This window comes from Cyprinodon tularosa, unplaced genomic scaffold, assembly GCF_016077235.1.
Source record: "Cyprinodon tularosa strain WSP-4 unplaced genomic scaffold, ASM1607723v1 ctg194, whole genome shotgun sequence".
NCBI classification, from domain to species: Eukaryota; Metazoa; Chordata; class Actinopteri; order Cyprinodontiformes; family Cyprinodontidae; genus Cyprinodon; species Cyprinodon tularosa.
The window spans coordinates 816,231-838,403 of record NW_024038699.1 but is presented as its reverse complement, the minus strand read 5'-3'; the positions used below and the strand labels follow the sequence as shown (position 1 = coordinate 838,403).

General features: G+C 37.3%; 1 protein-coding gene across 1 annotated transcript; it reads right to left on the bottom strand.

The window, feature by feature from the left end:
- Positions 1–1,199: 1,199 nt before the first annotated feature.
- adam8b (ADAM metallopeptidase domain 8b) lies at positions 1,200–20,809 on the bottom strand. Its single transcript, XM_038283502.1, has 23 exons — positions 20,746–20,809; positions 17,960–18,066; positions 17,005–17,078; positions 16,841–16,916; positions 16,500–16,576; positions 16,001–16,211; positions 14,956–15,021; positions 13,978–14,040; positions 13,727–13,896; positions 13,559–13,640; positions 13,329–13,471; positions 13,049–13,235; positions 9,339–9,428; positions 6,078–6,276; positions 5,560–5,662; positions 5,306–5,471; positions 5,148–5,228; positions 4,913–4,997; positions 4,422–4,545; positions 4,186–4,345; positions 4,058–4,105; positions 3,372–3,422; positions 1,200–2,797 (listed from the first exon to the last, which is right to left on the bottom strand). The coding sequence occupies exons 1-23, from the start codon at positions 20,768–20,770 to the stop codon at positions 2,678–2,680; spliced, it is 2,508 nt and encodes an 835-aa protein (XP_038139430.1). The 5' UTR covers positions 20,771–20,809; the 3' UTR covers positions 1,200–2,677.
- Between the last annotated feature and the right edge of the window lie 1,364 nt (positions 20,810–22,173).

Sequence of the window (22,173 nt, the reverse complement as noted above, 5' to 3'; positions counted from 1 at the left end):
AGCTGCATATTACATCCCCCTGCTGATCTACAAGTCTGGTTCTTTTGTTACATTCACTCTTCTAATGCCAGCATCATGCATCTCACTGTTAGCCTGTTGCTTCTCTTGATTCAGATAGGGCGAAACATTCATGATCCTTTTTAAAGGCTCTCCTGAAGGATGGATGGAGGAAGGATGTTGATTAATGTAGAGAAGACATTTCATAATCCTTTAACTTGTCTTAGTTGATAGTTAAATGCAGACTCTAACAGGAAAGGAGTCATTTTGCTATTATGATCAAAGTAATATATTTTAAATAATTAGTACAGCAGGAGTACCCAGGTTCAATACTCCAGAAAATCTGTTTACCCAGCCTCTGCAGAGCTTAATGATGCTGATGAGATGCTTCCTTTGCAGAGAAGCATCTAAAAGCTGCAGAACTGGACCTGGCAATAAGTAAAAATAATTTAAATAACAGCATTTTATTTTTATTCCTGTCCACAAACAATCATACATTTGTTTGTTGAGAGTAACCTGCATTCAGGAAAAAAAAAAAAATAGATCACTAGTGCCAATAAAGAATGCTTAGATATTTATATTAAATTGATCTTCAGATTGCACCAATTAATATCTTAAACTATTTTTCTTTTTAAATATTTATTTTAGAGTCATTTTTATCTGTAAAATATGCTATATAAATATGAAATTAGTAGCAATTGTTGTATGTTCCCCACTATATATATATATATATATATTGCATCTTTAATTGTCCATTTCTTAGCCTTTTTAGTTACCTTTGATTTTATAAAACTGGACAAAAAGAAGGGAGTTATGAGCAATGGCAGCTGGTTCTGACTGCTTCTTTAACATCAGTGTATTAATTACAATTTAGCCACTGTGTATAGTTTCATTGCATAGGCGTCCATTTCTCTTGTATTCTGATTTTTGGAATAACACTGATTTTCTAATGCCCCAATGTGTTTTCTGAGCGTAAAAGCAGGAGATTCATCTTTTTAAAACTACCTCTTACAGAAATAATGCAATGTTTCACCCATCCTGCTGCCTCCCCCTTCTTCTCTTTAAAGAACATTAAGTTAACTGGAACGGATGCAGTGACCGCTTCGTTGTGTAATCTGTATGAAGCGACAAAAATATCTTAAGTGTGAAAATGCAGCTTCCACCATTAATCGCACAATCTGCTGACGCACCATGACCACACAGGCAGAGTAAAGTGCGCTTTATTTGCTGTGGACCAAAAAGGTTTACATTCCATCAGTCAAGTTCTAACAGCATGACACAAAATAAAAGGCTTTTACAATGAAGATGCGTCTCAAAATGTTTTTTTTTTTTATCCCACTATTGAGACACCATATGAGTTAAATACAAACAGTGATACAAAATGTAAGGCCTCCAATATTTCTGCTATTTATGCATGCTCAAATACAAGAATATGCAAAATATGTATAATTCGCTTCGATTCAAAAGCAAAGAAAACATTCAGGGTGATGAAAACTTCCAGAGTTTACATCCAGAGCAGACAGATTTTTTTTAACTGTGATGATAGAAAGGCTTTTTTTTCTAGCCAGAAAGATAAACAGTCAAAATGAAATTATTACATATTAAAAGGTGAAGATTTTCTGATTGAAAGGAGGTTTTAGTTTTTCTTTTTTTTTAAAGCAGCATTCCTGTCGATAGACATGAAATATCACTGATGCAGAACGTATGCAGCTTATCTAACATCGTGTTACAAAACAGCCTCTCCCACAGATGCTGCTGCTTCAGCTGTTTATTCCAAAGGAAACATGTAAGGTCTGGTTTTTCTTTATTGGTTTGGCAGAGAACATGTGTTCCAACTCTCAGCCTAGCTGGGAAACTTTTACTCTGGACTTTTATCAGACGTTGGATTAAGGAGGAAGTGGGAGATGGATGGACGGACTGTTGCTTCATCTGGAAAGGGTTACAAGAGCAGGATCCAAGATGAAGACCTTATAATGAGGCCAGGAGCTCCATTAGTCAGGGGGAAAGTTGTAGCTTCTTTGCATTTTGAAGGACTAAATACAGAAATTTCAGGTTCTGATCAGGATTTTTTCTGAATGCCTCTTTCGAGTTTATCAGGGAATGCACAACATGAGGAGACCCAGAGCTCACCAAAGGGGAAGTGAACACCCCTTTAGCCTTGGAACGGCCCAAAAAACAGGAATGACTGGAGTATGAGCAGAAAACATAGGACAGAAAATGAGCAGCGATTTAACATGACCCATCTGCCCTGAGGTCTCCAGGCCATTTGGAGGGATTCGATACTTAATGCAGGTTATAATTATAGAGCATTACATTCCGATCTGAGAGTCAGCAGAGCCCAGGAGCCTCTCTGAGGTGTTAAAACATAAATTACAAACATGAGGTCATCAAAAAAATGGAAAAAGTCTGATTTCTTTTAAAAAGGAAGCACAAAGAAATAAAAGTCGTCTTGTTTCTTTCAGTAACACTTAATGTGAAATAAATACAGAAAAGTCAGTGCAGCTCAGCATCCGATGCGTAAAAAGTGTAGAAAAAGAATTCTCTTTATAAAAAAAAATAAAAAATAAATCTCCCTGCTGCAGAGCAGCTGTTTGTCTGATTTTATTAAAGCTTTTCAAGCTTTATGTTTTCCAGCCGGAGCGGATCTTTGATTTTAAATCATCTGAGATGAACCAGGATGTCATACAGGTCTGATGAGTCGAGGCTTCGCTGCCGGAAGAGGAGGAGGCTTGAATCTGGCAACCGGAGGAGGGGGTTTGACTGGAGGTTTAGGTGGAGGACCTGGTTTGGTTCCATGGTTCTAAACATCAACATCAGGAAGAGAAATTTTATGAGTTTATTCTGGTAGTAATTTCCTTTGTTAAACAATGTTGTACAGTTTATCTATAGTCTGTTGTGTTCTAATCTCATTAAAGTTCTTTTTTTTCTGGCATAGTTTTCTGGCCCCTCAGAACCAAAGCATCATTCTGTGAATTATAAATGCTTTTATTCTGAAGGAGCTATAAAAAGGAACAGTTTGTTTCTAAACCTGTTTGCTCACCCAAAAAAATCCCCCTAAAAAGAAAAAAAAAAACATTTATGATGAGTTAGACCTATTATTATTATCAGCTAGAAAAATAGGAAAATGACTTCCTCAGTTTTTATCCCAGATTGTGAATCTTTGATAGTTCTGAGCTTTTCCACATTTTGACAAGAATAACTTCCTAAATACAGTCGGAGATAAAATCAGCACAATTCGCTGTTAAAACCAAAAGAAGTGTTTGAGCAGCAGCAGTTGACTTTCACTAAGATGAGAGCGATTTATACTTCTTTAAGGAGGGGTAAAATCCATTAAATATTATTAAAAAATCCTGTGAGACTGAAAAACGACTCACCTTTGGTTTACTCGGAGGAGACAAAGGTTTGGCTGGAGGTACAGGTTTGGTCTGTGGTGCAAAAAGAATAAAAAAAAAATAGTTGATATGCTTTTAGTCTCACTTTGGACACAACTGGTAAGCATCCAAAATGTTTTTATCTTATTTTATTCTAAATAACCTGCTTTTATTCATCCTAAAACGTTTCTATTGTAATGTACTTCCTAATATGGTCCAAGGGATTAATCCAAAATCCAGATTACAATCTTTTTAACAAGCAAATTTCTGCTCTAGTTGCATTGATTCATCTGACTTAAAATGCAGTATTGATTGATTATTAGTTTGAAAACATAACACAGCTTAGGTTTCAGTAGAGCAGAAACTCTATAAAATAAGAAAACCAACATTTTGTCTGTAATTAAACATTAAAGGTACCAGATTACTGTCAAGTCTTGGTAGAAATACTTTAAAATGCTCTAAAATATGAATCTCTGCATAAAAATATCAACAGAATAGAACAGTTAGTCATATAGATCTACAGAAACAGAGAGAAGTATATATCTATCTGGGAACTTGTCTTTGCTTGCTTCACTTCTTCTCTTCAATAGCAACAGTTCACAGTAAGATATTCAAAATAACTAAAAAGATTAAAAGACTTTAGCTGCACAGATGATGCACAGATTTGAGATTGCAAGCAGCAAACTTACTGGCTCAGTTTCAGAGGTGGAGGATGATGATGAAGGTTTAGGTTGAGGCTGGGAAAAAAAAACAAGAACTTTGTTATTTTGGTTTGAAGACTTTTTTTCTTTTATCTGAAAAACTGAGGAGAAGGTACCAGTGAAGCAGGTCTGCTAGGCGTCACAGTAACAAGCAGAGGACTGCAGGCCTGAGTGGAAGTGGACTCGGTCAGAGTGGGCTGGCTGATCTGAGGTCTGTCTCTGACGCCCTTTTCCTGGAACATCGGGTTCTTCTCACCAGGAGAAGGCCGTTTTTTCCTGTAAACACGAGATTTAAATCAGCAGGATGGACAAAAATACAAAATAAATGTTCTCATCAGCAGGAACCACCTACATTTTATACATGTAGACGTTCCTCATGTCGTTCCTCTTACAGCAGACCAGTCCTACGATCACTGACATGATCACCAGGAGCGTGGAGACGGCAGCACACACTCCAGCTACCATCATGGTCTGACCTGCAGCAAAGAAAGGTTCAAATTAATCTGACACAAGCAGTGGTGCTAATCTTAGGGATTAAAAGACCCTATTAGATGTTCATCGTTTTCTCAGCTGAAGCTAAAATTTTATTTATGAGTAAAAATTGACCTAGTCAAAGTCCAACATGTTCAGAGATTCCTCATTTGATTTAAAAGAGCCTTAAAGAAGGATGAATGGAAATGAAAGTTGATAGAGATAAACCCAAAGGTGACTGTCTGAGGTTCTGCAGAGAACTTGGTTAGGAAAAGGATACGAATATGAAAGCAACCATGATGATGATTTCAGTGCAGTATTGTTGGATTAAAGCAAAACTAAACAGTCAAAAGTTAATGTTGAAAAGTTTACCTTTAACTATGTCTGCATATTTGATGTTGCAGTATGGAGGAGCCCATCCAGGATTACAGTGGCATTCATTCTTGTGGTTACACACCTAAAAAAGCAAGTTTTAAAAAGCTCAAGTATCATCTTCCACTTTCCAATGATTCATCTGCTAGTTCGTCTTTTAATTAGACTCCGGTTGGAAGGCTAATCTTTCTGGGTTAACATGAGGAAAGATGGCTGGATCACAGGGAGAACGTACCCCTTTTTTGTTGCATTTTTTTGCACATTCATCTCTTTTCCCGAAAACCGAAACATCTACACATCTGTTTCCAAGGCAAACCTGCAAACACACGTTTCAGCCTGAGCAAAGGAAGTCCAGATCATTTCAATAGATTTTTTCTTTTTAAGTTGCTATACCTTATCTTGTCCACATGTGGTTCCATTCGGCACCATGTTCAGGTTTCTGGTGTTATCGACCTCTAGGACCAGCCTACACTCGACACCAAACACATTAAAAACTGCGTGTTTACCTGTGATTGACTCCTTCCCTCCGACACAAAACATAGACCCACATTTCAGATTCCTAAAAGCAATAAAAACAACACAATAGATTAAAACTCATTCCCAGCCTCTATCAATGCTGCAGAAATCAGATTTTACTTGATACATACTGAGGTGAGCAGCGAATGAAGCCCTGTCCTTCCCTCCCACAGTTAGCACCTTCATCTCCCTGTTTATTTAGGTTAAAACACACATCTGGGCCTTCTTTGGCTCCTGCAAGAAGAAATCAGAATTTTTTCTTTTTTTTTACTGTTTTTATCATAATCACTTTGATAATAATTGCAGTCATGAAAATATCTTAAATGGGGATACACTAAATATATGAAAAAAGAAGCATTTGGAGACCCGTCTGCATCATTTCATGTCATTAATGTCACATCAATGTTTGAACTTCTTAGTTAAAGTAATATTGGGGTCTTCTCAGGGGAAACCAAGCATCTCTTCAACAATTAAACAAAACAGGATGGTTTCAAACAGTGGAAGAAGGCCGAAGTAACACAAGAGACCTATGCATGCATGTGAAAAACATGCAAACTCCTGAAAACCATCCTGAGGTCAGACCAAACCCAAGACCTTTTTTTCTGCAAGGCAACATGGCTGCCAACTGAAACTGGTGTGTGGAAAGTACCTTCTCCAAACAGCCTCCAGCAGTGCTGCGCTCTTGTGGGACACTGGCCGTTGTAGCAGTGACCCAGCTTAGGGTTGTAGCAGGGTTTCCCGTTCATCTCGAAGCTGTCCTCGGGACAATCCGCTGAGACGCCGCTGCAGTATTCAGGCAGGTCACAATCGCCGGCAGAACTCCTGCACATGCTGTCAGATGCTTTCAGCTGTTGGATACAAACATACCAGGTTAACAGTCTTCTGTAACAGCTTTGATGCTCTATAAGGTAGCTGCATCAATTGTCCTCATCTTTTTGATAGTTCTGTGATACTAAGACCTTAGTGCACCCGGTACTGGAATTCTATTTAGGCTCAGAATTGAAGATCAAAACACTATTGGGACAGACGTCTTTTTATAGGCATATAAAAGGACTGTTCCACTTTAACTGTGCTTCTGTGACCACAGAGCATCCAAACCTATATTTATCATCATCTAAATGAAGACACTGCATGTTTTAGTCCGTTTTGGCCTTTGAGGACATTAAACGACCTCAATAACACAATTTTATCTGTGAATGGAGAACAGCAACTTCACTTTTTATGACAAAAGAACTTTAACCAAATGCTTTGTTGCAGTAATACGGATGTAATAAAACTTAAAGCAACTTTTTATGTAAATAAAAGCAGCTGGTAACACTGAAGTGTCGAAAAATAAAACCGTTTCCTCTCTGTTTTAGACTCTGATAGCAGACCATGTTGGACCAGCAGAATGGGAAGTTTATCGATAAAGAGATTCAATCCTACATCAGAAAATTTAAAATATGTCTGATCAGGTGGGGATTAGATGTTTGATAGCCTTAAAAAAGGTTTAGCTTAGTTAGCCTTGTGTTTAAGGGAAGCTTAGACTGCTGTGGATCACATGACTCACTTAGCAATGGATCCTAAATAAAGAGTTTTTATAAACAGGGTCACAAACCATAACCTGACTCCGCCAGATGGATTTTCTCCGCATATCCATCTGGAAACCTTCCGTTGAAGTAATTTTGGGAAGGGGCGAAAATACTGGTTAGCTGATTGGACTATGTTGGTGATAGACGGGCCAAATAAACCAATCAGATCAACGAAGCATATGACGTACTAACAGAGCGACGATGAAAACACAACCACAAGCCAGGCACAAGCCAATTGATAGATCAAACTCTTGCCGAACCCAGTCAGGAGAAGAGCAAAAACATCTTTTTCTCTGAGAAAAGCCTCCAGAGCAGTGTTTTACTCTTCTTTCAGTGAAGAAATACTCTGTAATTCCGATAAAACTTGCTCGATAGCCACGCTAACGCTAGTTTCATCGGCTGAAGGCGCCATGTTCTTTAGACTGAACTGTCGCGCTTCTCGTTGCGTCACACCTCAACCCGCCTCAAAGCCAACGCTGATTGGATGTTCTTTCGGTAAACTGCTCCAAATTTTCTTTAACGGAGAGTAGGCAGACTGATCTGCGAGAGAAACCTTGAAAGCTCGCGAGATCAGGATGGTCTCACGAGGCTACACAAACCAAGCATCAATAAGCATCATCTGCTGAAAATATTACCTTAAAAAGCGTTTAACATTTCTCAAATAAAGCTAATAGCATCTAAAGTTATGCAGTGTTGCTTTAAGAATGTTTTTTCACTATATGTCAACTCTAATAAATGTTATATAGAGTTTGAAGAACTTTTTCTATATCTAGATTTCTATATAGAAATTAACAAAGGTTAACAAATGTCATAAGCCTTACTGTAAAGTGATGCTGAAGCTGATCTTCCAAGGAGCCAATGGATGTATTTCATCAGGCCCACAGAAATTTGACATACAGATGCTTGGTCAACATATTAATAGAGATTTGATTCTTAAAGATTGAGAGATGTTTCATAAAAACAATAAAACCACCTTTAGTAGATTTTAGAGTTGAAAGATGATGAAATATTTGTCACAAACATTAAATGGCTATTTTTACATGTGGAAGTTTAAAATCTAAATTAATTAATCTACTTTGGGAATAACTATAACTAAACTGACAAAAGTAACAATGTAAAAGACTTATAAGCAGAAAGGCTGAAACAATTAATCGGATTAATCATCAACGAATTTAATAATCGATTGTTAATTTGAGTATAGAGACTCTAAAACATGCCTTTAGCTGACAGAACGACCAACTTAGAGCAGTTACTATAGCAAAACTGTATAAAAAAATGATAAATATTTTGCATTTAAGATGAAAAAATAATGTTGTCCATCAATATGCTCTATCCACAATTCCTTAAGTGGAAAAGTTTTAGTTACATCTTTTTTAATTCTAAAAAAAAACAACAACAAAAAACATTTGCGATCCGATTATTAACTATTTAGAAAATCAAAACTATTAAAATTACTCTACCGTATAAAATTAGAAACATTATACATCATAATGTATAAAGTGAGATATTCTCTTTTGCCTCAAACTGTACAAAGTCTGTTTCTAGTTAACCAAACCGTTAGTGCGGAGTGGCGGCATAGGGCTTTGAATCCTGAGATTGTGAGTTCGATCCCCAACTCCCACAGACTGCCACTCTGGGTCCCTGAGCAAGACCCTTAACCCCACACTGCTCCCCGGGCACAATGGCAGCCCACTGCTCCCCAAGGGGATGGGTTAAATGCAGAGAAGTAATTTCCCTCTGGGATTATTAGAGTATATAAAATAAAAAATAAAATAAAATATTCATCCAGTAGTAGCAAACTTAACTTTACTCTCCATTTAGTCAGAACGACCCAGAAGCAGACGGGTATCTCCGTGGTTGGAGTCAAACTGTGGAACGCCCTGCTCCTAAATATAAATAACTCCTCCTCTGTTTAAAAAACAATTTAAATTGATAACAATTAAATCTTATACGCCGCTATTAAACATGTAACATTAGAAATAAATGTAATTTTTTTTTTTTTTTTTTTGTGAAAACATGACCTGCCTGTATGGCTTGAAGTTATATTGCAAATTGAGCATCAGACCATCTTTAATATTTTGTTTTGTGCTTGGAGAAAGGAGGACATGTTATAAACTTTGTCTTCTTTTTGCTCCTTTTCACTCATGTAAACAAAATACAATGTGAAGTTATTCATGAAACAACGCTTAAAAAAAAGCTAACGACATGACTGAAATAAAAAAAATTTAATGAAATGAATCGATTAATTGAAGAAAAAAAAAAATCAACAGTGTAATCGATTAAAATAATTGTTAGCTGCAGTCCTAATTAGCAGGTATCTATAGCACCTGAAGGCGTACCTGACAGCGGTGGCAGCATTCTCCATGAGCACACTGAGATCCCTCAGTCAGGCGACACGTTGAGGCATCACAGCAAGGGTTGCTACATTCCTAACAGGAAACAATAATACAAATAAAAAAAACCTGTCCAAGCTAATTATGAGTTAATTTTAATTTTTGAGGCGTGGTGACATTGGATCGTTGAGCAGTTTACGAATATAAAAAAAAAGGAAAATGACAGAAGGATGTAGATTGACACTTTAAGCCAGGGGTATGCAACCTGCGGCTCCGGAGCCACATTAGGCTCTTTTGACCCTCTCCAGCGGCTCTTAACCTTCCTATGGTGTTAGGGTCCCTACGGACCCGTTTTGAGTTTTAGCATGCATAAAAGTACATCATACATTTGTTTTTTGCATTGAAACTTTTTGACTTTGTCAAGGACTTCCATTTTAACAAAGTAAAATCAAATTTTATTTTTTTACTAAATTATAAAGTGCTCTGGTGAAAAAAATGACTTTTGTGGTGTTCGGGTCATTTGTGACCCGGTTACAATTTTTGATTATAAAACAATAAAAAAAATGCCTAAAATGTAATCATGAACACACAATCAACCAACAGGCTCTTCCTCCAACCACTTGAGCTTAATTTAGGGCCTTTTTGTCTTTGCCTTTTTGCGAAAACAAACAAAGGGAGACATGTCCAGGCTTGTCAAGCCATTTGAGTGTAGAGGTGGTGACTTGAGGAGTACACATCGCCAATTCACAGGATGCAACAATAAGGAGAAGATTCACTGTAAATAAAGCTTTGGATCACATCTTTGCTGCAAATGAGGCAGAGGACACACAGGATTTTAGCGATGGAGATGAGCAGGCCTCTGAGAACGGGCAACAATGTCTCTTTGGACGTTTCAGATGATCTCAAGAGTCCTCAGATTTGACAATCGATACACCAGAGCAAAATCTGACAAGCTTGCTCCCATCAGGGATGTTTGGGAGAGATGGGTGCAACTCCTTCCACTGATGTTCAACCCAGGGCCAGAGGTGACAGTGGATGAACGTTTTCTCCCTTTTTGAGGAAAATGCCCGTTCCAGCAATACATGCACAGTAAGCCAGGCAAATATGGCATAAAAATCTGGGCAGCCTGTGATGCTAAAACAAGCTATGAGTGGAACCTACAGATTTACACAGGAAAATCTGCAAGCGGCATCCCTGTAAAAACCAAGGAAAACGGGTAGTCCTCGATTTGACTACTGGACTGCAGGGTCACAACATCACTTGTGACAATTTTTTTACATGCTATGACCTTGGACAAGAACTTCTCAGGAGGAAACTCACCATGGTGGGCACCATAAAAAAAAATAAACCTGAGCTGCCCGCTGAAATGTGGCTGGTGAAGGACAGGAGGAGTGGACAATCTGGACAAGCTGACTGCCACCTACAATTGCCAGCGAATGACCAGGAGATGGCCAATGGTTGTGTTTTACAACATCCTCAATAGTGTCTGCATACAATGCATTTGTGTTGTGGACCCATATTCACCAAGGGTGGAATTCAACCCAAAACACTAAGTGGAGAATGTTTCTTGAGGAGCTCGTGAATTCCCTTGTCAAGCCGCACATTGAGCAATGGGAACGGGTGCCCCGAGACCCAGCTACTGCAGACTTGGTCAGACAGCTGCAGTGGTCACCAAACATGCCATCCACATCCACAGCAACAAGAAGAGCATCAGCATCACCTTCCCCCTCTGATGCCAGCCCTGCCTCAAGCACTCCATCCACAGCCACAATGCCAGTGAGACCACCTCGCTCAAAAAGAAAGAGGTGTCAGGTCTGCCCTAGCAATATGGACAGAAAAACCTACATAGTGTGCTTCACCTGCAACAAATATATCTGCAAAGAACACACCAAAAGTGTAAATATACACAAATATAAATATTGTATTCAAGTTCTATTGTGTGGGAAAAAAAGACTTGTTTTTGCCCTTTTTTTGAAGTAAATATATACGGGTCCAAAATGACCCGAAACACCATAGATGTTACTATATTTGATAATATTAAAATTAAAATCTTTTTTTTTTGTTGAACATTTATGAAATGTGTTTTAATATCTCTCAGTTGCACTCAGGTAACAGAACAACTGATTATTTTGTTGCCTTCTTCTCTTAAGGTTAATTTGACCACTTTTTAGACATTGAAAACGAGGGGTATGCTGCTAAAACAAAGGCCCAGGGGGCCACAAAAAAAATTAAAACCAATCTTTTAATAGATAAGGGAGCCCAATCAGCTAAACAAGCGTTAAGAAAAACATTGGATGATGAAAGATTGTTTTTAGGGTATTTTATGGCTGATTTAATACTCGGGTCCAAAATGACCCGCTAACACTACAGATGGCAGCAGAAAGCTAACACAAGAGGAAGGTTAACCCATTTAGGCCGGGAAAGCATTACCGCATTTCTACCATTCAAGCCGGGGGCGCTGTTGCGTCATTCTACCATTGACGCCGGGAGAGCATATAAGTCAAGCAAGAAGAAATAAGTTTTTTTCAAGCAAACATGGAGGAGTTTGACAGAGAAGAGTTGTCGGAAGGCAGTGATTTTGAGGAGTGTGTCGGCTTTGATGACGGTATAGATGAAAATGATGACTTTGAACGCGCTGAACCAATCGAACTACCACCGCAATGCACGGAGTGTTTTCAACCGCACACCTGGAGTGAAAGTTGATTTGCCTGCAGACGCCACACCGCTGCAGGCATTTGAGCATATTTTTAATGAAGAACTTTGGATGCATCTAGTTACCGAGACGAATAGGTACAGTGACCAAACAAACCAAACTCCAACAAGAGCAAAGATGGCAAAGTGGTCACCCGTGACTGTGACGGAGATGAAGACATTTATTGGGCTGTGTATGTAAACCTCTCTTCAGGACGCAGTTCCCCCAAAATATGTCCCGGGACAGATTTGTGGCCATCTGGGGGTAGGTTGTATGCAATTTATAACACAGACATATGCATTATTATGCATAATAATACTGTTAATAAGTAATCATCAGATAGTTATTTATGTAATGTTTGTTCTTTATTTTGAAAACGTTTTATATTGCACATTCTCAATGAAGACATGATCACATATGGAAAAAATAAAAGGTTGAATTTTTTTTTTTTTGATTACTGCTTTTCACATTTTTTTTTTGGAAGAATTTCAAAGATAAAATATATTTTGAGTTCTATCTGCTACAGAAGCTGAGATATCAATAATTTAGGCGTTGACACAGTTGCTGAATTTACAGAAAAACTTCAGGTTTTAGGGGTATTTTTTAAAATCGGCCATAGGTTTTTAACGTGTTTTTTCCAGGCGTTTTAGGCCTAAATGGGTTAATAGTGGCTAAAATGTATATAAAGAGCTAAATTATTTACTATAATATATACCGGTATCAATAGCTTTAGCATTTTTTATAAGACAGAAAAGAACGACATTAAAAGAACCAGAAATATGTTTTAAGAGACATTTTTCTATGAATTAGCTTGAAAATTATACGTTTTAACATTAAGAATATATATATTGATTGTTTGAGATGGCAATAACTAATTTCCTATACATTAAGCATTCTTTCCCAGAGCATCTAAAAGAAAATATATTTTTTAATACGAACAGATTTTGAAGCCCTATTTTGAACTCTTTCAGTTTGATCATTAGCTGTAACCTCAGTAAGGCAGAAATAGAAATCAGGTTTTTACCTCAGCTGTGCCACAGTCACACTCCTCTCCGGGGTCCAGCAGACCATTTCCGCAGAGGGGGCCCACAGCGATGGTACTGATGGGGCCTGGAAAGTGCAGGCAGTCTGGCTGCGCTCGCTTCATGAACTGAGCGAGCTGCTGGATGCTGCAGTCGCTGAAAAAGTCTGGAAAAGCCTGGCCCCCTGAACTGAGTGGAACATAATCATAAAGGCACTGAGGATTTAAACATCTACTAAGATGAGAAACAGGCTGAAAAAATGGTTTTAACATCACTTCTTACTTGAGTTTTTCAGTCATCAAACAGTTGTTTCTGCTGTAAGCTGGACCACAGACACACCCTGCTGTATCATGGGAAAGCCCGAAGTTATGTCCCATCTCATGAGCGATGGTGGAAGCAAGACCTAGCGGGTTCTCGTGGTGATCCTAAAGCAGATATGGAGATCTGATGCTGAAAAATGCAAAAGAAATTAAACAAAATGCAGCTAGAGTAAAAAATGTTACAACACTGACCTGGTTGACTGCTCCCGAGTTCAAAGTGCACATGGCAAACTTATTGGCCAGTCCCACCGTGTCTCCATCAAAGTCTTTGCCTCTGTGAAAGACAAGAGTCCAACATCATTTCAACTGGAAGCCTTAAAGATTTTAACTTCTGCACTGATTCCCATCAGCGATCCTCACGTCACCAGCTGGGCGTTATCGTGCTTTGCTCTCGGCAAAAGGTCGGCCTGGCGCCACACCAGGAAGTTATCCAGAGTATCGTCCGTGTTTCCCAGCACGTTGATGTAATCTCTGTAGGACCAGATCTCCAAGCCCACCAGCATGATGCGGATGTTCACAGAACGGTACAGCTGCGGGGAAGAAGGCCAGAAGCTCAGGAGCAAATAAGAAATAAAACATTTGGAAGCACAAACATTGAAAAACGACTTTACCTGGTCGATGTGATTAACCACGCCAAGAATGCGAGACCTGGTGTCTTTTCCGTACCGTTTGTACTGGAAGAGAAGAGGAAAGCTTTTCAGATGAGTCCACCAAACAACAAACCGGCCTTTAAGCTTCAGTAGCCGCTAAAGATGCAATCTGGCACCAAAGCAACGATTCATCCAGGTCAACGTCTCTCTTTTTTTTTGTTAGTTGGATTTAAAAAGTCATCTAATGATTCAGTTTTCATTAAATTCCTGTTGGTTTTCCAACTAATGCCAGCTTATCCGCTGTTTTCCTCTCATGACATCATCATCCCACACATCCCACAATTGATATGAATCCTTATTTAGCTATTTTTGGTATCCCAGTAAAGTCTGTTTTAATGGACCATTTTCACACCAAAATATCGGCTTTTACATCACTTATTTTCAGATGAAAAAAAAATTTAAAAAGCACCTTTAATAGCTCAGTGGTTTCACGATGTTCTATGATTTCTTAAAATGGAGAAAAAAACATTTAGCAATGAAAGGAAAGAAGTAAAAATTCAGAAATAAATGTTATTCTTTATGGAATATTGTAAATCACTTTAAATCTGTGGTTTATTTATTTTTTTAACAGATTTTATGTAAAGCACTTTGACTTGCCCTGTTGCTGAAATGCGCTATACAAATAAAGGTGCCTTGCCTTACCTTGCCTTCAGAATAATAACCCCACCCACTTCCTCTCCCCCTGTGTGCATGGGTGTATTTTTATTTTAAATTTTGTTTATTCAATACAAGTGTGTTATATGTAACGCCCTTTAGATTTGGTTTGAGTTGACTTTTGTTTAGTAGGCCTATTGTTTCATGGAAGGAAAAACAAGAAAATGCAATGAGGAAAATTTAGCATTTTCTTTATGTATATGACTAATCAGTTTCCTCAATAAATGCATTTATTTAAAAAACAAAACAGTCACCAAAGCGTGGTACCTTTGTTCAAGCATTTACCTCAGTGTTGTCCACCACCACAAACAACTCGACAAATTTCTGAGGACCTGCTGCTGATTTTGTTTTCTGAGTGAAAAGAAAAGGAGATTGTTTGCATTTAAAATTCACAGTATGCAGGTTAGTTAGTCTTAAAGTTAAGGAGTGAACAATGAGTAAAAAAAACTTGTGTGTGTAACAGTCACTAAAAAGCATCTTCATGTAAAAAGTCACGGTAGTATGTAAGCGAATCGTTACCATATTTCAAATGAAAAAGCATTTCCAGAAATGCTTTTTAATTTTAAGCATGAGGCTGCATTGCTAGACTCATAAATAAAATTAGTAATCAATCATCCTATTTGCATTTTAGTTTTCTTCTTTAACACTGCTCATCCTTTTACTTATGTACCCCAGCAAATACATATCAAAATTCAATTTGAAATGTAAAATTTGAAAATGAAAAAGCATTTCCAGAAATGCTTTTTGGTATGTATTTGCTGGGGTATATTTTGAAAAATAAATCTCAAATCTCTTTTTCATTTTAATTAAATAAAATGATGAGCAGTGTTAAAGAAGAAAATTAAAATGCAAATAGGATGATTGATTACTAATTTTATTTATGAGTCTAGCAATGCAGCCACATTCTTAAAATTAAAAAGCATTTCTGGAAATGCTTTTTAATTTGAAATATGGTAACGATTCGCTTCCATACAGTAGAACCTCACATGCAGCCTAAAACAAATGCATTAATCTCAGATGCTTGTTTTGAAATACAGAGAACCAGCATATATATTCAAGGTCTGACAGCCTGAGCTGATTTACTGGATTATAATCCACTTCTGTAGGATCACTAACTTCAAAAGTGATAAGCTTAATTTGACTAAACACCTTAAAAACAAAAAACAAAAAAAACTGCTGAGTGTCATGGAAAGTTTATGCGAATAAGCCTACAGTAGGAAGATATATTCATATCCCAACTAATAAAGAAACAATATTTTACTAAACCATGTTGCTGGTTTGGTTAGAAAACAACAAGTTAGATGATCAGGAATTAAAAGCAGAAAAGTACCCATGATCTGGACTTAAAGAGGCCCTCTGGCTGAGGGCGCGGCTCCTGGTTCTGATCCAAATCAAACGTCAGGGTGGTGTTCGAAGAGGAACTACTGTCAGACTGGCCGGGGATTTTCAGGTACTCCCTTCTGTAGACGGCATGTTCTCCATCCGCAGTCCGTCCCAGAGGCTCTATTAGGTAAACCTGCTGCTGGACTCTCAGAAAGCCGCTAGCAAAAACACAGGAGAACAAGGAGCAGATTTAGACAAACAAGGAAGAAAACGATGCTTTAAACGTTACTCTCACAATAAAATGCAGGACAATAATAATGGGACCAAAATAATACACTGCACAACTAGAAACAACCATGAGAAGTAAGATCATGATTACATATAAAAAAGCGTTGCTCAATTTCTATCAGTTATTTTAACAAACATCAGGTTTGGATAGGAGGTGAAATAGGAAGAGGAAGTGCTGGGTGGTGAAAACAATCTTTTACAATCCGTTTTTTTCTGACCTGATGCCTGAACAGATTCCCACGCTGACCGAAGAGTCGGCTTCACCTTGAACATGTCCGTGGTAGAAGCAGTGGTCCTGAAAAAAATACGACAAAAACAAAGCAGATTTTATTAACAAAGAGCCTCTTTGTTTTTTGTTTTCCACATACAAACAAATCATGAAGTAGACGCGCTGAATGCAGCTTTTTATTGATTCTGGGTCACAAAGAGGAAAAACATGTAGCATAATACTAACACCTGCATTTTTGATTGCATCTCATAAGTTTCAATCAACAACAAAATTACATTTTCAGGCGTCGAAACAGCTGTAGTATAAATAAATCAAAAAGTAAAACCGTACCTCATTCGGTTGTGATGTCACTCTTTTTCCATCCTCTAAATAGTAAGTTTCAGTGTAGCTTTTACTGATAAGATTCCTGTAAACAAAATTAAAATACAGCTTCTTATTTGAACATATTTACCGACTGAGATCCTTTGTTTCTAAAGTAGGAATCTGACGTTTACCTGTTCTTTTCCAAATGAACAGCATGGTTTCTCCCTTCAATGACCAGGTCATATTGAACTGTGTCAGGATAAAGCTGCAGGGGATTTTATCATTAGCAACTGCAAAACAGGCTTAGCTTAGAGATCTTTTCATCAGTTTTTTTTTCTGAAAACATTTTATCACAGATCCAGGAGTCTTTGTCAGTTAGTCGTTCAGTTAGTGGGTTTCATACAATGAGACACTAACTGTTTAAAAACACACTTTCCATTAAAAGTAAATTATGTTAATTAAGTAATTCCTACCACATCTAGTAGAGTGGAATTGAGGTGCAGCTTAGCACGGCACTGCAGTCAGAAGCAGGGAAACAAATACTAAAACTGTCTTATAAAGCATAAGTAGCTGCAGAATTAGATACTGGATTTGTCAATTTGCTTTCCTTCGACTTCAAAAAGAAAGGTCTATGTGAAAGAGTAATCCTCTGAGAATAATGAATAAGATTTATAAGATTTGAGTTTATTGGTTTGATATTTATATAATAGTTAAAAGTAGACATGTGTTAATCTATAATAACATGCATACAAAGTTCAAAGTTGAAGGAATGAACATTCATAAAGAGGTTTAGACCATTTCATGCAGAATCTAATAAGCAGCTCATGTAAAATATGTAAACTTTTATGATCCTTCTTGCCAAAAGAATCGAACATGAGAATCGTTAGGAAACAGAATCAAAAACAAAAATCGGATCATTATGTTCAAACGATGCCCAACCTTAAAGGGCAGAATAAAACATCAGCGGAGGGATCATAGTGCATCTCTACATCGCAGCTATAGTTACATTTGTAAGAAAAGATGATTCAATTTAAATAAACCAGAAAACCCAATATAGTTCTTCTAACGGAGAAAACTGAGCTGGACGTCCTTCTATGGATTTCATAGCTCCATCACCATAACAATAACTCAGTAAGGTGTTTTCACCTGCTTGTTCTGGAGGCTCCTGATCCGTCTTTCCTGACGTCTCTGAGGTCGAACCACTTCGTAGTGCTGCGCGAGAGACAGAAGCCCTGAGCTGTGGGTGACAAAGGCTACAAACCACAAACACAACTGGTTACATCTCTGAACAGAGGAATATCCTGGAAAAATCTTTTTTTCCATTATTCAACTTTGTCTGTACCATTAAAAGAAAATCACATTTCAGAGTGATATAATTCCAAAGTTAAAGTGTTGGTGCTATATAAATAAACTTAAGGGCTGCACGGTGAAGCAGTGCGTAGCGATGTTGCCTTGCAGCAAGAAGGTTCTGGGTTCGATTTATAGCCTGGGGTCTCTGCATGGAGTTTGCATGTTCTCCCTGTGCATGCATGGGTTCTCTCCGGGTACTCCGGCTTCCTCCCACAGTCCAAAAACATGACTGTTAGGTTAATTGTTGTCTCTGAATTCTCCTTAGGTGTGAGTGTGTTTGCATGGTTGTGTGTCTTTGTGCGTCTCTGTGTTGCCCTGCGACTAACTGGCAACCTGTCCAGGGGGCACCCCGCCTCTCGCCTATAGATTGCCAGCGATAGACACCGGCCCCACCGCCACCCTGATAAGGATCAAGCGGGGGAAGATGAATGGATAGATAAACTAAATTGAATGGAACTCTTATTTGCTTTACAACTAATGAAAACACATTACCGTATATTACAACATCTTTAAAAAAAGATTGTTTCAGAAATTCAGACCAGTATTTGCCGTCAACAATTGGTCAGGAAATGATCACCTTATTCTCCTCAACTCAACTTTACATTAATATACCATGATAGAGAGTAGGAAACCCACTCTCTATCCATCTCAAGGTGGTTTTCACAATGATTGTGATGCTCTTACTTATTTATATGGAGAACCAAAATAAATCTTAAAAAATGTAAATGTGAATGCCCCATAAAATAAATAAATGCACCATGAAATAAGTTAATGTAAAATTATACATTTATATTAAACAAAATTCAAATAGCCATGCCATAAATTAAACAATGTCCAACTTAATAATTTAATGTCATATTAAATGATTTAGAAAAAATCTAAATTAAATAATCAAAGATTATTTAAAAATTTATTAATTTGCTATCTAAAACACAATTTAAATATTTGAATGTGAATACTCTGCTTATTTAGCTCTGACTGATGGTGACTAGTGTATGATGTCTACTATAAATAATATTTTGCAATCAGTTGTTGTTTTTAGGACCTCCAAGGTGTGTGAAACTGTTCTAGAAAATCTACATGTCGATTTTATTTGGTTTATTTGTTAATAATAATAATAATACATTTTATTTCATAGTTAGTCATAGTGTGACATCACCTATGCTCCTAATAACTAATGACTGCTCCAAGGCAGCAATGCAAAAAAATGCTAAACTGCTATCATTTATCTTAGTGCCTTTCAGTTCTTATAGTGAAAGTTGAAATATCTAAAAAATTTACCAGAAGGTCAAAGCTTCACATAAAGCAGAAGGTTTTCTGTCACGGTAAAAACAAAGATAACATTGTGGTCCTTGAACGGTTTATAAAATTGGATCAAATCTGTTCCGCTGTGAAAATCCTGCAATTATTTTATTTGAAAGGAAAAAGAGCAACAATGGTTGGATTGTAGCAGAACTAGTGTTGGCCTGCTGACAGCATACCTGAGGATAACATTTAGAAATGTTTTTGACTTACTAAGAAATTTCAGAAGTGAATGAGGTTTAAATGGTTAGTAGCTTGTTTATTTCAGACATACAAGTATATAATAAAGACGGTATATGTCCGTATAACATAAATGAAAAAGGGTGTATTGGCAGAAGCAAGAAACTTATAATGCCCACCCTCCAAAGCCAATTTACATTGGAATAGAAAGCAAAGAAAAAAGGAAATCATATGTTGGTATGTGTTTATAACACATACCAACATATGATTTTTGGAAAAATTATTATTCTACAATAATAACAACTTTTTTTTCTTCCTAACACACCCAATATATTACTGCTCTTAATTGCATTCACATATTTCATAATTTTTTATTGCATTATTCTTAAATATGTTTTTAAAGCTTGTTAATGTACAATCTCTTAGCTCCTGATCTAATCTGTTCCATACATCAACCCCAACAAAAGAAAAACAATGTTGTTTTATTTTACTTTGTTCTTGTTTTTGGTTTTCTGAACATTTTATACCCTCTGAGATTATAAGAAAATCTCAATTCAAAAAATAAAATTACTGACCGTTTGGTTATAAGTACTTTGTACTTATATAAACCCAGCAAAGCAGCTGTATGCATAGAGGCTCATTGGTCTGAGGTGGGGCTCAGCTACAGCTGTTTTCTTCTTATGGGATTTGCAGCCAAAAACAATAAAACCTCATTTAGGACAAGTCATTTTAAAATTGCACAATGATTTATGGTGCAAATTTAGAAAGACAACTGGAACTTTTGGATATACTAAAGATGAAAAACTGCTGTTTTAAAAGGGAATGTTGGTGAAAGTTTATGGCTACTTGGTTCTTTATCAAAGTGCCTTTTGAGAGTGAGCGTAAACATCACCATATGACACAGTAAACATTTATGAACATAACTAAGACTTAGTCCCTGTTTTTTGTTTTGTCTTTGTTTTCAAAGACAAAATATATAATTCCGAATATATCGCTTAGATGCCTATTTCTAAATAAATACATAGGAGGGGATAAAGTCTAACTTTCTAAAAGTTTTTTTTCAGCGGCGATAATAAAACAAACAAACAAGCAAGACCTACCCCAGAACAGGCACAGAGACAGCATGTTCCCCTCGATAAGGAGCAGGACTCCGCTCCGCCGCTCTTCTCCAGGGTTGCTTAGCGGTGAATCATCGCTGATGCTCCGCCTGCCTGGAGGAGACTCCATTACGGCGGCATGGCCACTTCCGCCACAGAACTTTTCAAAATAAAACAAAGTATGTCGCCTTTGTAGGTTTCCTGTAATACAGGTGCTGGTCATAAAATTAGAATATCATGAAAAAGTAGATTGATTTCAGTAATTCCATTTAAAAAGTGAAACTTGTATATTATATTCATACATTACATACAAACTCATATTTCAGATGTTTATTTTGTTTAATTTTGATGATTACAAATGACAACAAATGAAAATCTCAAATTCATCATATCAGAAAATTAGAATATTGTGAAAAGGTTCAAAATTGATGGCCCCTGGTGCCACACTCTAATCAGCTAATTAACTCAAACCACCTGCAAAAGCCTTTAAATGGTCTTTCAGTCTAGTTCTATAGGCTACACAATCATGGGGAAGACTGCTGACTTGACAGTTGTCCAAAAGACGTGAATTCTAACAAAACAAGGTGTGAAGTCTGTAGGAGATAATGTGTTCACCATGGTATGTAGACTTCTCAGCATTGTTTGTCAATCCTCAACAGTAACAGCAACTTTCTTTATGGTTGGTGAAGGCTTATATTCTGAATTCCCATTAGCAATATCTGTTAGATTCTCAACATTTAATGGTAATTAATGGTTAGAAAATTCAGCAAATAAAGCAGTAAAATATTAGCAAATTTGGACTTTAATGTACTAATAAAAAAATTTCCATAGAGCCAGGACTAAAAGCATCCTGTGACTGACGGTTTCGTATGGAAAAAGATTTGAACTGTTTATGTTGCAGGAGTCCAGAAATAGAACAAAGCTACAGGACTTACACAAATAGGCTATACACTGTTTCAGCACTTTAATCAGGGAAGTCGTACCTGAGCATTAAATCCAGAAGAGACATACTTAGCAGCTTTCCCCCCAGATCAGATTTTGTATCTCTGCTTCTGTCTTCTTTAACCCCAGGCGGCCTCAGCGGATGGCTGCTCACACTGAGCCTGGTTCTGCTGGAGGTTTCTTCCTGTTAAAAGGGAGTTTTTCCTCTCCACTGTCGCTACAAGCATGCTTAGTGTGAGGGATTGCCTTTGAGTCAATGCAATCAACTGGTTTTCCTTAGATAGAAAACTTTTAACCAATCTTGTTGTGAATTGGCGCTATATAAACTAAATTAAATTGAATCTGTGAAAGCTGACGACCCTTTAACCAAACACTCATCCAATCTGCCAGAATTCATATGCAACCTGCAGCAAAACACATTCTATCACATACAAACATCCCTGCTTACAATCAGACCATCACAAACCTGAACTTTATGCAAATATGTAC